Below are 17,344 nucleotides of genomic sequence, written 5' to 3' on the forward strand. Positions count from 1 at the left end.
GTGACTTGGAATTCCGCTGGTCACAAAGCATGGCAGAATGCATGGTGGGAACATGCTGTACGAATACCTATGCCTATGCCTATGCGTTGGCAACAAACGGGGGAGGTCTGATGGTTCATAAGAAGGTCAGCTGGCTTGGCTCTGCAGAGCAGCGACGTGTCTGAAGTTGTTTATTGCTCCGAGGAGAGCGGAGGCTTTCCCGCAGTACGTACGAGCTGCTGACTTTCCAGGTTTCTCTGTTGTAGGCCTCGAATGAGGTCGAATTCTCGCTTGCTATGGCGAGAATATAGCAGGCGAAGAGCGGCTTTCATGGGAAGAGTATCTCCTCAGACTCTGGTACTCTACTACTTATTCCACGCAGCAATAAGAATATCCCTAGAAGGCAAGGTCCAGTCGTGTTCTAACCGTCTTGAAAATCAAGGAAGACCGGCATCTCTCAACGTGGGATGTAGGGAAACTGCATCTCCACCAGGTTCAAGATGGGAATGCTGCATGCAAAGTACCTTCCGTCCACCCGCATTCGCATTTCCGTGTACAGCAGGTGTCAGCAGGGTGGCAAATGTGCATTCTGTGTAGTGTGCTCTCTGAATTCCTACCAAGCAGGCGGACGAATCGCCGTCTAGTGAGGTGGGTGAAACGGATAAGCAGCTGGTTGAACTTGACGGCGACTTGGTCTCTTCTTTGAGGGTGACAGCGGGCTTTTGCCTTATGCGGAGACGCATAAAGGTTGGAAACCAATTAACAGGAAATTCAAATGCGGGCGAAAATCGATCGATTGGGTCAGTGTTGAATTTGATGGTATGGATGGAGTTGCAAAGGTGTGTGTGATGAATTGTTTGGATGATGAATTATTTGGATGATGAATTATCTGGACGATGAACTGTTTAGGTAATGGATTGTTTTGAGGCTCTCTGCTCTTCCCCTACTACTGGCCCGTGCGCCCTCGTCGCCCTATTTGCCCGAGGCTACGACAGTGCTGGATGAAGCCCGGCGAAGGGGGTACTAGGGAGAGTTAGAGTAGGTAGTTATCATAGAAACTGAGTTTGAGAATTGGACAGGATACTAATAAATAAGTATTTCAGTACATAAATAAATAGATAAAAAGAATAAAAATCAAAAGAAGAAGAAGAGGAAAAAAAAGGATATAGGCTCTATACCAAGAGCTTGCGTAAGGGACAACAAGTTCCTATGTAAAGTACAACTACATAGCAACTCGGACTCGACGGATTCACGGTACCGTAGTTGTCTACAAAGTGCAATAGTTGGCACGGACATGGATAGTATGACTTAGCTGTAATTGAAAATGCCAACTATTGCACTTTGTAGACAACTAGGTACGGGTAGGTATCGATCCCAGTGGCTTTCACCACGGGCTCTTGGCCAAGATCGAGTAAGGTAGGTAAGTGTTGCAGCAGACTGACATTTTCGTGACCAACCTTTCTTTCCGAGTTATATCGGCCTTGAGCCAGGGGCAATGCCTCGCGTTCCAGCTGTCCTTGGGGCTCTAGGTAGATTGGGAGGATGTATTTCTGTATCCATTGTGACCTCGGAGAGCGGAGAGCGGAGAGCGGAGAGCGGAGAGCGGAGAGGGATTTGGAAGGGGTGTTTCCTAGATCAAGTACGGTACTTATAAATCAGGTAATTATAAATAAAGTACTTGTTCCTATAAATAAAGTACTTATCTCTAAATAAAGTACTTACCCCTATAAATAGTCTAGTATTTATCCCTATAAATAGTATAGTAAAGTACTTAATCCATGTCTTCGTCTCACAAAAGCTCAGGCCTCGTCCAGCTATTAATATCCTTCCCACATTACGGTAGGGAGCGGCGGCAGGGGACTATTATAGTTGTCAGAGTTGTTGTAATTACCTAGGTACCGGTCGGTAGTGATGGAGTGACTGAGTGACTACAGCGCAAAGTGAAGCTTTCGAGAGAAACGATTTTTGTTTCACACATCAGTTGTCTCCCTTGCCGTAACTGTTTGTTCGTCCGGGCTCTGACAGCAGAGGGATCAGGCCAACAGTAAGTACAACCCCCACACAAAGAGCACTGCGAATGTGCGATCCTTTTTGGTGCACTGCTGCCCTGCTGCCCTGTGGCCCTGTGGCCCTGTGGCCCTGTGGCCCTGCTGCCCCTCCATCACCCTCTCCCATACATCCCCCCCCCCCCCCCCATCCCCCCCAATCCCCCATCCCCCATCCCCCATCCTCCATCCCCCTTCCCCCTCCATCCCCCTTCCCCCTTCCCCCTTCCCCTTCCCCCATCCCCCCCTTCCCCCTCCCCCCCTTCAATTGCTGTGTCGAGGGCTTCGGCCACGGCGCATCACATATCATCGACCGATGCCCTCCTTTTTTAAACATAGCAATCGATCCAAGTCGGCTGCTCTGAACAATCCCGGCGCGCGAACCCCCAGCATTTCCGGTTCAGCCTCGTCCATTCTGGATCTGAATCTGAATCTGAATCTGAATCTGAATTTGGCTCAACACGACCCGGCCCGAGCTTTGGATCATCAACCACGGCCGGCCTACGCCGCCCAGACTGGTGTTGCAACGGATTACGATTCGCGATTACAGCAAGCGGTGGGCGACTTCCCTTCGCCATCTCAATCTGTACGGAAACCGAGCGACGGCTATCAGGACTCCTCGTCGAGTACGGATGACCTGGCTTTCAACTCGGGGAGGTCGCAACATCTCCAATATCAACAACCATCACAACAACAACCACAACCACAACCACAACCACAACCACAACCACATCAACAACCACAACCACATCAACACCAAGGGGACGCAGCACAAAATTCGCGAGTTTTCGAGCACAAGAAAAGCAGGGGTATCTTCGATCGCATTAGATCAAGCAAAAATCCGGAGTCCAGACCACCTGCCCTACGAACCACCTCATCCGGCAGCACCGCTGGATTGACTCGCAGAAAATCCAAACGCCAGGAAACTCCTGCCATCCAAACAAGCTCGCAAAGTACTCTGGTGGAGCTGCACAAGTTCGACTGGCCATCGGCACACGATTCAACGTCGCGCTTGCCGTCGCCCCAAGACAGACCAGACGACGGCGGGGACCTGGATCCATTTCTCACCAGGGAGCCCGGACCGCATAGCCTTGTGAGAGAAGACGGTCGCTTGCGCACAATACGCCCTCTACAGGGAGACCCAGGGCCACCGACTCATTCGCAGAACGACGAACAGGCTCAGCAGGAGCACCACAGGCGAGCTGAGTCGCAAGGCTACTACTACCAAGCGACAGACCGGAGTCATCAACCGCAAGTGAGCAATCACCCACCAAGGACCCCACCATTCACAGGCGATCTGCGACACCGAAACCCCGAGACCATCTCGCAATTCTCCTTCGAATCACAGGTGGATGCCAGAGAGGACCAACAACGACCGGTCTCGGTGCAGTCGAACGAACAATCCTTCTCCTTCAGCCACCCACAACACCAGGAGTTCTCAAGCAGAACTACCTTGACCCCCCAAGGCCCTCGCCCTCCATCACAACACGCTATGGCGCAGCCTGGCAACTCTTCTGCCAACCGTAGACCAGGCGATACAAAGCAGACATTACAAGCCGGGCAGGGAGAACCCCGAGACGCCTCCGCTCTAAATTACAACAGAGCCCAGCTCCCTGGCAGCCAACCGTCAGCTGCCGGCATGGGTTCTGCTCTCCCAGGTGCTACCCCCGGAACTGTGTACAGAGGGGGGCCGATACAAAGGGAGTATAGTAATACAGGTATGGGGGAGCTAGGTCGGAGCACACCGCCTCCCGTCCCCGGAGAAAGAGAGGTGACGGAAATGTACAAGGAGCTGAGTGAGTTACCCACGCTGGCCCGTCCCGTGGAATGCTAACAGACCCAGTGACCAAGTACAAGAAAGTCAAGGGTCTTTACTTCGAGAAGACTGCTCAGGTCGAGCAATTACAAAATGCTCTCGCCAACCAAAGACTCTCGCAGTCTCGAACATCTCTCGACGACAGCGAATACATGACGAGGTTTCAACGGCTGGATGGCGCGACGACCAATCTGGCTTTTAATATTCGAAAACACTGGCGGACTGTGCCAGCATGGTTATCACCGTCGGTCAATCAAGACGCAGTGAAGATTGGCAAGCAAGAGATGACCGCAGTGGGCCGAGCCTGCATAACAAAATTTCTTGTCGACGAGATCTTTAATCGGACCTTCCACCCCGGGCTCGAGGTGGAATTGAGTACCAACCTGAAAGCTATAGAGAAAAATATTCGTCGATTCTCGCCCGTATTGAACAGCCAAGAAGAATCGGATGCTCTGACTGCGAAGGTCGTGCAATGGCGGTTGGCAACTTTAGAGGGTCTCAGAGAAGCCCTACATTCCCCTCTAAGCGAGGAATATCGGAAGGAATTCTTGAGAATGACCGCCACAAATCTTACCGCCAGCCTGATCAACTTTCTGCAAGATCCGATACCGCCCGGGATCGAAGAAAGCGCTTACATGATCGTCGAGCTAGCTATCAGCATAGCCTCCAACCTTCCCCTGGAGAGCCGGGATATCGCAATCACGTATCCGATGCCAGGCGACGTGGTACACGCCTCTTACATGAAAGTCGAGCTCGGAATCCCGGCGCTGGATAACCCCGGGGCCGAGACGGCAGACACGGATTCGGCTAGCATGGGGAGTCTCGAAAAGGACGAGAGGGAGGAGGGCAGCGAGAAGAAATCATCGAAGAAAGACAAGAGCAAGTCTTCCATGCTGTCCGCGATGATGGGCGGCTCGAGCAGCGGGACGAACAGCAGGAAGCCGAGTAGCAGCAGCAGCGCGCCGAATTCCATCTCGGAATCGAGCACCGAGGGCAGGAAGTTCGTTGCGGAGGATGGGACGCTGATGGTGCGGTTTGCGGGCTTCTTGGCGGTGGAGGTGAGAGGGAGGCAGATTCTGGCCAAAGCGCCGGTTTTCACGGCGATAGATGAGAGCAGGAGGTTATTCGCTTGATTATATGAGTCTAGATACAATACCCTTCTTATTTTCTTCTTCCTCGTCTTCTCTTTCCTCTTTCCTCTTATTTTTTTCCCTTTTTCTTCTCCTTTCTCCTTTTTCCTTTTCTTGCTATTTTCTTCGTCCATCTTGGAAGAAAAAAAAGAAAGAAAGAAAAAAAAAAAAAGAATAACTGAATGCATTCGACAGGCTGATTCATTGATTGATTGATGGCAGCATAAATCATAGCATGGGGGCGGAAAGGGAGAAACGGGAGAGAAGAGAATCTACGTAGGAGAAATGAATGTTGGCGCAGGGTTGGGGTGGGCATGATATGATATGATATGATATGCCTTCAAATGACTGTCTTGAAGCTGGAATCGCTTGATATATATATATATATATATAAGGCTGTCGTCGTGCGGGTAAGTTTTTCCCCCTACCTTTTGACCTCTCCATACATACCTACCTGCATAGATGAACAAGCACCTTCAATCGTACTGGCGTACCGAGTATCCTTGCAGGCAGGCAGGCATCTCTCTCTTATCTTAGTTAAGCGAGATATTGCGCCGACTTCAAGATTCGCCAGACTTGTCGGACCACCGAGTGGTAGACGTCAGCAGCATAGGTAACCAAGTGCCTTCCTCCATTGCCCGAGTCCAGCAAGCGAGACTTTGCAATACTGTCACCGTCGACGTCAACCTCTCGCTCCAGCGAAGGATACACTCCAGCCACGGGGGTCCGCTCAAAGAAATTCGCGGGCAGCTCCCAGCTCGCATCTTCCCGCTGCATCGCCTGCACACTATCTCTCACAACGTCGTATCCAAAGTTGTACGCGAAAAACTCCTCTGGCGTTTCTGAGATCGCCCGCGTCAGCCGCTCGTACCCCGGGCTCCGAGGAAGTGAAGGGACTTACTCGGCACCGTCTCAGCCGGCATGAACTTCGCGGCGTCCGTCCTGATTTTCTCGGGCTCGTCTTGGCCAGCGTCGGCATTGGAGGTCAGCATTTTCCCCCTGCTGCGAACTGTGTTGTCCTTGGAGATGGGGGCGTACTAGAGAATATCTGCATCACGCTTGCTCGGTTCATGCGCACACTTTCGAACACCTTGAGGCGGCGGTCGAGGTTTGCGGGTGTGCATCCGCTTAGTGCGATGCCTAGAGCGACGGCATCCTCGATCGCTTGGGCGCCGCCTTGGCCTTGGTCTGGAGGAGGTTGGTGATGATGGTCAGGGTCTGAACGGGAGTACGTACGAGGCAGCATGGGGTGCGCAGCATCACCTATGGCGACGAGTTTTTCTTTGTGCCATGATGAGATGGGTGCTCTGAAGAGGAGTGGCCATTGCTTTACGTCTTTGGCCTTTCTGTCATAGATTCGTGTCAGCCATATGAGCCAGAAAATGTACCTAGAGACTCGGGACTCACTTCAGCACGGCTAGGAGAGATGGATGGAACGCGGAATATGTCTCAAGCAGAGCTGAAGTCTCGACGTGGGTCTGCCAGTCTTCACGGTAGACTTGTTCGTCACTATGAAATATTGCAACGAAGTTGTGGACCTTGTTGCTAGAGGCGATGTTGTCAGTGTGTGGCTTTTGGTAGTGGAGGTTCAGGGGGCGTACTCCCGGCATGGGTACCAGACTAAGCGTCTACCTTCGCCGACGAAAAACTTGACCCTGCCGTCGTCATCTTCCGTGAACTGGACTGTCTCTATCTCCTGAGTCAGCAGGGGCTTTGAACTGCTTGTCTCGGGAATCTCTTGGCGTTTCTAGGAGCTGGCTTCTTTCGGGACGGGTAAGCTTACCCGGATCCGCAGCAAGTTCCTCAGTCGGAATCAAGAATCGGTACGCAAAGTTGTAATCTGTCGTGGGTAAGGCCGGGTTGGGAGATCCTCTAGAGCAACAAAGTCTCGGTTATCCTCACATCCGCGACCACCACCACTTTGGGACCCAACACAGACGTACAGTATCGCCTCGACTGAACCAGTATGTACCCCATCAGCCGCGATGACTAGATCACCGAATACCGTCTCGCCGCTCGATAGGGAGACCGAGCCCGCTGCAGTATCCTTGGAAGTATCACTCAGTCTCGGCCATCTACCGGCTACGCCTTCTCGGATGGAATCAACATACATATCGAGTCACTTCGGATTTGAGATGCACCACCGCAGGCCTGCCCTCCCCATCCTGCCGTGTGGCCAAGCGCTTCAACTCCTCATGCAAATCCACGCGATGTGCGAAGAACCAGGGCGCACCAAACTTCTCCGTGACGTAGGTGTCATCACCCTCGTGAAACCTGACCAGCGTCGAGCCATGGGCTCTATAGCTCCTCTTGCAGGTCACAAATTGTGCCTGCACGGGATCCAGTCCCCATGCCAAGAGGCCGCGGGAAGCATTGGGGCAGACGTGAATGGCAGCTCCGAGTTCATTGTTGAGTGCTGAGCGCTCGTAGATTTCGACGTGGTGGCCGGCGCGCCGACATGAGATGGCTGCTGCGAACCCGGCAATGCCTGCTCCTACGATGATGATATCCAAGGGAGAATGTTTGATAGACGACGGCATGGCGTCTGGAAGAGAGAGAGGGGATGATGAAGAGGAGGAGGAAGAGGAGGAGGAGGAAAGATGTGCACATTAGAGGAAAGACAAATCTGGGGGAATAGACATCCCCCGCCTGGTTTGCGCCAACGCCAGCGCCATGCAAGCAGGGCGCGAGTGGCAAAGCTCGACTTCGATGCTTCGACCACTCATTGAACAGGATAAGCTCTAGCTGGGACGCCGGTGCTACTTAGCTACTGTAGTAAGTACTTTCTGTGCATCGGCATCCGCACAGTCGTCGTGCTAGTCTTCGTGCTAGTCTTCGTGCTAGTCCTCGTGCTAGTCCCAGTTCTAGTTCTAGTTCTAGTTCTAGTTCTAGTTCCAGTAGGAGCCCCGTCACCCGTGGAGTGGAGTGGATCCCGGATGTACTTCACATGATGTATGTCTCAAGGGACGGCCCGGGATGGATCCTCTTTTGAGCTGGGCCGTCTAATATCCGACGTCGGGAGATGTGACTGCCGGATCCAGTAGCATGGCGTTCCGTTGGATCCTGGTTGATTTTCAACGTTCACTTCAGTCACCAGAAGTGTGAATCAAGAAGAATGGGGGTCAAGGTGGATGGATGGATGTTTGAGTTTTCAGGTGCGAGAGAAGTTCTTGTACCCTCTTACATTGACTAAGTTGTCTTGGCAAGCTAATTGGTGTCACTTAGTAACCTGACTGAACATCCACCAGTCCACCAGTCCAGCATTTGACTACGGCCAACACCACCACGACCACCACATTTACCACTTCCACCGCGACCGCCAGCACCATTCCGGAAGTTTTATCGATGCTTTTAATCGCAAGTGAAGCGGAGCGAGGGGACGAAGCAGGATAGGGAGCTGCAGATCTGCATCGCCCTCAACGCTTTCTTGGGCACTCTGCCCCGGTTCAATCGCATGCATGCATTCATGGATATTTTGCACCTGTCACGGGCGTCCGGATGGTTTTTTTCCCTTCTCCTTTCTTTCTTTGATTCTATGAGACTGGCCTCGTCAAGGCTCGAGACCCCTCCGATGATCAATCATCCAATGCAGGTGCGGTGGCCGCCCTCCTACCGACAGTGCACGGTTAATTGCACTACCCCAATGTCCTCTCCTCTAGTACCTCTATCATTTATCAGCATCCAAATGATCCCCTCTTGCGCCGTCATTTCCATATTATTTTCTAGTCATTTCGATTGCTGTTTGCTTCCCTGGCCGTCATTCGCAGCCGGACCGCGACGATCGAGGACATCATGGAGAAGCAGGCTTCAGCAGCGCAACTAGACGAGCATTCCCATACAGAGAATGAGAAACTTCAGTCTTCTGAGCCCGGTTACGAGAATATGGGAAAGCCGATTCCAATTCCAAGTATCGAAGATACGAAAGAGCCTATCCCCCATCTACATGCAAAGACATTCTTAGTTGTGTTCGCCATGTGCCTCATCTACTTTGCGCAAGTCTTTAATGTGGTGGGTTCTGGGGCAGTGAGTTTCCCCTGCTTGAACTACGATTCAAATATAATAACAGTCTGATCCCTCTCGTAGCGCGCTCAAGATATCGCGGCGGCAGTTGGTGGATCGACAAAGTCAGTGTGGTTAACCTCCGCGATTGCCATCATCACTACAGTTCTCAGCCCTCCCATTGCGCAAGCTGCCGATTACTGGGGACGACGATGGTTTCTGATCATCCTCACAGGCTGTGGTGCTGTAGGGTCGGTCATCGTTGCGCGTGCCACTTCGATGGACATGGCCATTGCGGGTGAAGTGGTGATTGGAATATCTTACGGAGCCCAGCCTCTGCTACACGCTGTCGCTTCGGAGGTTTTGCCACGAAAATACCGGCCCTTTGCGCAGGCAGCCGATAACGTGGCAGCGGCTCTGGGAGGACTCGTTGCGTTGCTGGTTGGAGGTGCCATGACTAGAAACGCCAACCATCTGGGGTTCAGAAACTATTGGTACATGTCGACCGGTGAGATTTGGCTTCTCGGATGTTAAGTTTTTCTCTCCTTTGTGTAATCGCAAATTTATAGTCACGGTGATGTTGTCTCGCCTTGGACCTTCGGCCTTGTTCCGTTCTTGGTATGCGGGATCCATTACTGACGATGGGATAGCTCTCTACACTATAGCAACAATTCTCTGCGCGGTGCTCTACAACCCTCCTACGCGGGAATCTCAACTGAGGCTTACGCACATCGAAAAGTTGCGGAAGCTCGACTGGATTGGATACTTTTTCCTCGCTTCAGGGCTCGTGCTGTTCAGTATGGGACTCTCCTGGTCCCAGAATCCATACTCATGGTCCAACGCCCATATCTTAGCACCTTTCATCACCGGAATCGCGTTGACTGCCTGCCTCGCGATCTACGAAACTAAGTTCAAGAAGGACGGCATGTTCCACCATGACTTGTTTAAGCATGGCTGGAACTTCGTGATCGCCTTAATATGCGTATTCGTCGAGGGACTGGCTTTCTTCGCAGCCAACAACTACTTTGCATTTGAAGTCAGTGTTCTGTACGAGACCGACCCTCTGCTAACCGGCATCCGGTACGGGATCACTTTTATCGTCTACACCATGTTCAGTTGTATCGCTGGCGCCTTCTGCTCGAGCACCAAGAGGGTCCGCATTCCGACGGTCGTTGCATTCTGCTCCATGATCACTTTCTTCATCTGTATGGCGACAGCCACGCCTGGCTCCTCAGATGCTGTCTGGGCTTATCCCATCTTCCTCGGTATCGGGCTGGGGATATGTCTCTGTGCTTTGCTCACCGTCGCTCAACTCAGCACCCCTCCCGAGCTGATCTCGATCGCGTCCGGCTTGATGATCGGTGTCCGGTCTCTGGGGGGGTCGATTGGTCTCGCGGTTTGTAGGTCCCCCAAGCAAGTCAGAGCAGCCACTTCTAGGTCTTCAGTACTAACGACTCGAAATCTAGACAACGCCATTTTCTCCGGGAGGCTCTCTGCGAACATTGGTCCCAGAATCGCCGCGGCGGTCATGCCGCTGGGGCTTCCAGAGAGCTCTCTCACAGCCTTCATCGGCGATCTCGCAGCATCCAATACCACGGCTCTGCAAGCGGTTCCCGGTGTCACGCGAGAGATTATTGGAGCGGGCATTGGGGGCTTGTCTGAGGCGTACAGCCTTGGTTTCCGATATGTCTGGGTTGCTGCGGGTTGCTTCACCGTTGTCGCTGCTATTGGTGAGTCGTCCGTGTCCGTCCTGGTGGCTCGCCCACGTCTTCAATGTACGCGCGTGCTGATTTCTGGATTGCCGTTACAGCGGCTCTGTTTTTGGTTGACCCCGCTCATGAGTTCAACATGCATATTGACGCTCCTGCCGAGAAACATGCAGCTCTATACTCGCAGAATTCTTAGCCACCATATTCTGTTCTCGGGGCGAATAGAATTTTCGTTAATATAAGATTCTAATTTACATCTACGTGTGTGCCGCGTCGTGCTAGCAAAATGTTTCTACTTTGATACGAAATGAATATATCGTGTGTTGTGTATTGTGAATCGGTCGGGCTTGATACATTTTTTCCCCCAGTGGTGAAAACGCTTGGAAAACCGTTGGGGATGAGATCTTTCGGTAGGTAAGTCGGCAAGTTACAAACCATGCAAGCAAGACAGCTAGCTACCTTGGGGGGGGGAGAGGGTTCTGTCCCAGCATTAACTACAACGGCCGGCTGATGTTTCCCGAAAGGAGAGAGCGGGAGGGGGTGGCGGGATGAACCTTTTTTGATTTTAAATCCCCGGAGGCCTGCTGCTTGGTTGGCTGGGTATCCCTAGATGAATATGCGGACCCTCCCCCTTCCCCCGCTTGCAGGGGCTTCGTTCGGTTCCGTAGAGGAACAAGATAACGGAGCGGGCTGCGGAGCTGAATTGTTAGGAGCTTTTTCAGAGCAAGAAAGAAGCAAAAAACAATGTGCACGGGGTCTGCCTCACGCCCAGGATGTTATGTGCGTCCGCCGGGAATCGGACCCGGGGCCCATCGAGTGCTGACTGTCAGGTAAATGACACTTGGCAACGATGGATTTTACCACTAAACCACAGACGCTTTATCACTGCTATACTCTGCAGCCAGCAAGAAGATTTAATATCGTATGTACGGTTTGTGAGAAGAAGGGGGGAAAAAAAATTGTTAAGCGAGACGCTAGCTAAGCTTTTAAGCGGATGTGGGCGGATAGGATGGGATGGGATGGGCGAGGGGGAAATACATTGCACGGAGTAAGAGAGAGATGAGAGATGAGAGATGAGAGATGAGAGATGGGAGATGAGAGATGGGAGATGAGAGGAAGGGCGTTTTGGAAATGATGGATGGCCCACGGACATGGAAAATATAACTATGGTAACCTAGCTAGCTAATACACCCAATATATATGTATCTCCGTCCGTGCCGTCCCGTCCTGCCGTGAGAATGATCGCCATCATCATCACCACCGAGCCCAGAAAAGCCCGTTAAAAAAAACCATCACTTCAGCAGCGTAGCCCGGCACGGCACGGCACGGGAAGGAACGGGAGTCGGAGATGGCATATGAGCCCCAGGGGGGCCGAAAAAAAACGTCAAGTGATAGAAAGTGAAGGCGGGCCTCTCCTTCGTTTCCTTACGAGATGCAACTCCCCCCCCCCGAGCATTATTCCCAGGGCCATAGAGAAAATGGAATGTGAACGGGACTGGAGCGAGACAATGCGGGATGTCCCATCTCGAAAGGCGGGTTTTTCTTTTCTTTTTTCCCCCTTCCGGTACAGATGATACGCGGTACAGTACGCCTCTGGTTCCCACGCGGGCGCGCAAAAATCCAGAGAGAGACCAGGTCAGATCACATATCAGTGCAAGCACAAGCACAAGTACGAGCACGAGTAGAATTTTTTTGGCATTCTTTTGAGGTCGAAGAGCTCAGGCCGAAACGAGGGACTGACTGACTGACTGACCGACACGATCAGCGAGAGACATATTCGAAGTGCGAGTAGTAGTTTCAGCATGGCGTACGAGATTGTGGCGACGTGCGTCCCGGCTGTGGTGACGAGTGTTCTGTTCACGTCGGTGGCATTCATCTGTGTCGTCGCGAGACTCTATACCCGCCACTTTATGCTTCAGAATGCCGGCACGGGTACGTAGAAATTTTTCAACGCTGGTACACCCTCGCACGCGCGCGCGCGCGAGAGAGAGAAGGACATTGCTGATAGTACGTGTATGTCTTTCACAGACGACTATCTGATAATCGGTGCTATGGTGAGTCTCATCAAATCAGAAACGGAAACGGAAATGAAAGCTCACATATCTAAGGCCGCCTCAATCGGGTTCTGTGTGATCATTTTCTACCGTAAGTGGGCTGAAGGGAATGGCATCGATGGAAGCTTTTTGCCATCCCTTCTGACGTTTTCGACAGAGATCCAAAATGGCCTCGGACGACCGTTCCTGACGCTGTCCGAAGCGACGGTGCTCAAATTCCTACAGGTGCGTTTTCGAGGATGTCATGATGTCAGCTGTGCTAAGTCGGAAAGTGTCTCTGGGCAACGATCCCAACGTACAATCTTGCTCGTACGTATATATCTTGAATCTTCGGCCTTTCCGCCCAAGCGCGCCTCCTCCCCAGAATCCTGACCGAGGGGAAAGAAACACTGCTGATGCCTGCGCCCTGAAGTGGTGCTCACCAAGATCTCCATCGTCTTCCAGTACAAGCGAATCTTCACCGCCCGAAAGATCATCCGGCTCTGCAACATCATGATCGGCATACTAAGCGTGTACGGGCTCTGGGCCGTTTTCGGCTCCACGTTCATGTGTCTGCCCGTGTCGAATTTCTGGAACACGGGAATTTCGGTCGGTTGCATGGAGAAGACGGCCTTTTGGTTCTCGAATGCGGCGCTGAACATTGCGACTGACATTCTGATCTTCTCGATTCCGATGCCGCTGTTGAAGCAGTTGCAGCTTCCAAAGAAGCAGAAGATTGGACTCATGTTTGTGTTTGGCTTCGGGGCTTTGTAAGGCTTATTATAAAATCTCTCTGGCTTGAAGAGCAATTACTGACTAAGTTTGCATAGTGTATGTGTGACAAGCGTGATTCGTCTAAAGAGTCTACATGAGATCTCTGCCTCAACCGATACGACCTGTAAGTCGCGCCCTTAGAACAGTATGGTTTAGTCTGCCGTATGTACTTACAGAGAACAGTGGACGGAGTCAACGCTGGAATCTGGTCTGGCATTGAAATCAACGTTGCGATTGCATGCGCCTCTTTGCCGTCCATCAAGCCTCTCATCTCGAGAGTCGCGCCTCGACTTTTCTCGACCCGCAGTACAAGCTGTAGCCGCTCGAACGTGAACAACGCACCCGACGCGCCGCACTATGGCAGCTTCGCAATGAAGAGCAGCTTCGGGGGCAGTAAAGGGATGGGAGGCTCAAATGTTTATGCGGTCGGCAAGATAAACACCACGGGGGGGTCGGGGGATATTAAGATCCAGAAGACGGTGATCATGCAGAGAGAGGTCAGACCCAATTCTGATGGTAGTGAAAGCAGCTTGGTGTTCAAGACGGATTGTTACAGCGAAGAGCGGAACCAGAAGATAACTCGCGAGACGGTTTAAAGAGATGTATTGCGGGGCGATACAAGATTGTAAACACACACGGTCAGAGGGACTCTCTGTGCCAGAATATATACGGTAGAGATGGAGTTGCGACTCAATCCTTTTGAGATTGTTAGATAAGTAATCTGGGTCTACGAGAGAGACATGTCGTCAATTGAAACAGCCGAGGCTCAGCCTCAAACCCAATATCAACCCCAATACCTATCAATCATCAACTCCAAGCCGTCCACTACACAGAAATCCACCATACTTTCAGAGCCTCTAATCGAGTCGAATAATATGGATATGATGGACGCGAGACCAGCCTCACGAGGTAGTAATTGGAGTATTGATGTTGAGGACTTTGATGATATGGTGTACGTGCGTTCAAATCTTAGAATCGGTCACGGTTCATCGTTTACCGAATACCTTGCTCACAAAACAAATACAGATCTGTCAGCAAACGGCGGGCAGAAATATACCCTGGTTAGTTTAGATATTTTCCTGCCCGAGGGATCTATGCGCGGCTTCGCAAGCCGCAAGGACATGATGAGGAGGGCAGCATAAGAAGGAATGCTGACAACCAAAATCCAAAGCGAAGAAGCACGCCAGATCAGTGGCCAAGCATCTAAATGTCCAGAGCGGATTGGTATTCCTCCCTGGTACTCCGTCAAAAGAGTACGAGGACTCGGATGAAGCGGTACATTTTCGCCAACGGCGGTACTTCTACTATCTCAGCGGCCTCACAATTCCTGATTGCATTGTCACCTTCGATGTTGGCCGTAATGACCTCCGAGCAGTATGTACAAAATGTTACCCCCTTTCTTCCTTGTTCCGAGATCCGAAGCCACGGAGACATGTTTCCAGAGCGACCAAGACCTTGAAGCATCCTCAAATTTTATAACTACAAAACTTCGGAGCTAACCTTGCTAAAGTGGATTCCTCCGACCAGTAGTGGCTTCCGTGTAATCTACAACGGATCAAGTCCCAGCCGCGAAGAAGTAAATGAGAATTCTGATTTCGACCACGTCGACTATAACAACAGACTTGACGAGTATGTCAAGAGCTTCATCCACCATGAGGAGACACCTACCGTCTTTTTACTCCACAAGTATCACGAAATCTTTGCTTCTCATGTGTTCCGACCTATGCCAGCTGAGAGCGAGAAGAAGGTTCGATTCAACAGCAATATCCTTATGCCAGCAATGAATGCAGCACGAGTCATAAAAAGCTCATACGAGATCAAGATGATTCGAAAGGCTTGTGCCATTACTGCAAAAGCTCATGTCAATGTGCTGAAGCACGTCAAGGCTTTTAAGAACGAGAGTGAAATCGAGGCTGTGTTTATATCCACTTGTATCGCTCATCAAGCGAAGCAACAGGCTTACGGCGTCATCGCTGGCTCGGGCCCCAACGCCAGTACGCTCCACTATAGCGAGAACAATGAGTCGCTGGAGGGTCGACAACTGGTGTGCCTTGACGCGGGATGCGAGTGGAAATGCTACGCTTCGGATGTCACGAGGACATTTCCAATCTCTGGAGAATATAGCACCGAGGCGAAGGAAATCTACGACCTTGTCGCGAGGATGCAGGAAGAATGCATTGCAATGGTCAAGCCCAATGCCGACTATCGCGACATCGACTCGAAAGCACATGCGATTGCCACTGAGGGTCTATTGAAGCTTGGGCTTCTTCACAACGGATCAGCTGAAGAGATCTATGTAGCTGGCGCTTCCAAAGCTTTCCTCCCGCATGGTCTCGGTCGTATGCTCTCCCCTGTTCCAAAAACATGAATTCTATTGACTTTCACAGACTACCTGGGCTTGGAGACACATGATGTTGGTAACGGGGGTCTTTTGCTACTCAAAAATGTCCGGGGTAAGGAAAGAGACTGCCAGATTAGCGTCTTTGCCGACGATTGCCATCTTTTCAGGGCTGCATCTATGCTCTTGCCAAACATGGTTATTACGGTCGAGCCGGGGATGTACGTGTTCAATTCAATAAATACTCCACCCCCCCCCCCCCCACCGGGTAGCCTGACTAACGTCAAATAGCTATTTCAATCGATACGCCATGGAAGAGGTATGGTTGAAAGATGATCGCATCTCTCGTTACATCAACAAGGACATGCTCGAAAAATACTACCCTGTTGGCGGTGTTCGTATTGAGGACGATATCTTGGTCACGGAAGACGGCTATGAAAATATCACGAGGGAAATTCCCAAAGGTGACGAGGCTCTTCGAATCATCAATGAGGGGATGAACGAGACTGTGATCGTCGAAAGGGTCGCCGCTCAAGAAGTACAGCGGAAGGCGGGGTGGTTTTGGTAGAGACCGAACCACCATAGGTAGGCAAATACCCGGTGTAGATCGATCAAGTAGCCAGCGATCCGCGTTCGGGCGAGGAAGATGTACTGTTCACGATGAGGAGAGAATTTTTCAAGGGAGGGAGGCAGTCGTAGGGGTTTCATAGGTTTTTAACAGACGTTCTCATCTTTTCCTGCCTATTCAATCATTCCATTCTTGATTTTTGTGTGTGAGTTATCTCCTAAGTTACCCCTTAATAGCGTGTTAATAGCGTCCAGATTAATGGAGAAGCCGGAGAAGCCTGGAGGAACACGTCTCAAACGAGCGAAATACCATGCCACACCTAGAGAAACCTGAAAAGAGAGCCCACTACGAGATATCGTGCCTCTGCACTCCCTGCTATGGGATCACGCTCATCTTTAGTGTCGCCAAGATATCTAATCCCATCCCAAAGATGAGCAGAGAGCTTGTGAATTGGTCGCCGGAAGTAGCAGGGAAAATTTCATCTTTCCGTCATCATCAGTTTGAATTCTAACCTGGCGGCCGTCAACGAGCCATCGAAGCCCAAGCCTAATCGTGCCAGCTAATCTGGCACACTCCTTATCTCAGACAGCTGCTCATCACCTGTTGTCCTTCTGCGTGGCTGGGAATGCCTTACGACTTCTCCACGGTGGGAGGTTCGAAAGTGGAGAAAGTGGGATAGCGGCGTTCAGATGGGTATGAGCATCTCTTCATTGTATACGACGTCGGATTCGACGTCAATCTACCCGGTCACATGGATGGGCAGTATCGGAGATAAAGAGGCAGCGAGCAGTTATCCGACTTTGGCGGGTTTGCCGAGTAGAGAGAGGAATCGGATATGAGATTGTAGAATTCCCTTGCGATTTCATGGAGACCAAGAAAACTGGGTTGATAGGAAATTACGAACCTTGTACTTTTTTCATAGCAGCTATGTCGACTGTCGCGGCTTTCTTCTC

General features: G+C 51.4%; 5 protein-coding genes across 5 annotated transcripts; 4 read left to right on the plus strand and 1 right to left on the minus strand.

The window, feature by feature from the left end:
• Window positions 1–2,340: 2,340 nt before the first annotated feature.
• L3040_004184 (uncharacterized protein) lies at window positions 2,341–4,973 on the plus strand (the record flags this gene model as incomplete). Its single annotated transcript, XM_007289034.1, has 2 exons — window positions 2,341–3,820; window positions 3,868–4,973. 2 exons carry the CDS (start codon window positions 2,341–2,343, stop codon window positions 4,971–4,973), a joined length of 2,586 nt encoding a protein of 861 aa, XP_007289096.1.
• A 534-nt stretch (window positions 4,974–5,507) lies between these two features.
• Window positions 5,508–7,510, minus strand: L3040_004185 (uncharacterized protein; the record flags this gene model as incomplete). The annotated part of the gene is made up of 9 exons (XM_066154004.1): window positions 5,508–5,812; window positions 5,872–5,979; window positions 6,051–6,158; window positions 6,207–6,316; window positions 6,378–6,515; window positions 6,572–6,659; window positions 6,754–6,842; window positions 6,914–7,017; window positions 7,082–7,510. 9 exons carry the CDS (start codon window positions 7,508–7,510, stop codon window positions 5,508–5,510), a joined length of 1,479 nt encoding a protein of 492 aa, XP_066011886.1.
• A 1,252-nt stretch (window positions 7,511–8,762) lies between these two features.
• Window positions 8,763–10,874, plus strand: L3040_004186 (uncharacterized protein; the record flags this gene model as incomplete). Its single annotated transcript, XM_007289032.1, has 5 exons — window positions 8,763–8,993; window positions 9,054–9,477; window positions 9,620–10,369; window positions 10,436–10,699; window positions 10,780–10,874. 5 exons carry the CDS (start codon window positions 8,763–8,765, stop codon window positions 10,872–10,874), a joined length of 1,764 nt encoding a protein of 587 aa, XP_007289094.1.
• A 1,606-nt stretch (window positions 10,875–12,480) lies between these two features.
• L3040_004187 (uncharacterized protein) lies at window positions 12,481–14,081 on the plus strand (the record flags this gene model as incomplete). Its single annotated transcript, XM_066154017.1, has 8 exons — window positions 12,481–12,610; window positions 12,707–12,732; window positions 12,787–12,823; window positions 12,890–12,957; window positions 13,005–13,041; window positions 13,145–13,481; window positions 13,542–13,609; window positions 13,669–14,081. The coding sequence occupies 8 exons, from the start codon at window positions 12,481–12,483 to the stop codon at window positions 14,079–14,081; spliced, it is 1,116 nt and encodes a 371-aa protein (XP_066011887.1).
• A 144-nt stretch (window positions 14,082–14,225) lies between these two features.
• Window positions 14,226–16,724, plus strand: L3040_004188 (uncharacterized protein; the record flags this gene model as incomplete). The annotated part of the gene is made up of 8 exons (XM_007289031.2): window positions 14,226–14,437; window positions 14,512–14,546; window positions 14,657–14,859; window positions 14,996–15,824; window positions 15,873–16,044; window positions 16,115–16,387; window positions 16,534–16,596; window positions 16,646–16,724. The coding sequence occupies 8 exons, from the start codon at window positions 14,226–14,228 to the stop codon at window positions 16,722–16,724; spliced, it is 1,866 nt and encodes a 621-aa protein (XP_007289093.2).
• Window positions 16,725–17,344: the final 620 nt, after the last annotated feature.

The sequence above is a fragment of the Drepanopeziza brunnea genome, assembly GCF_022702325.1.
Source record: "Drepanopeziza brunnea f. sp. 'multigermtubi' strain 214-2 chromosome Unknown ctg6, whole genome shotgun sequence".
Classification (NCBI taxonomy): domain Eukaryota; kingdom Fungi; phylum Ascomycota; class Leotiomycetes; order Helotiales; family Drepanopezizaceae; genus Drepanopeziza; species Drepanopeziza brunnea.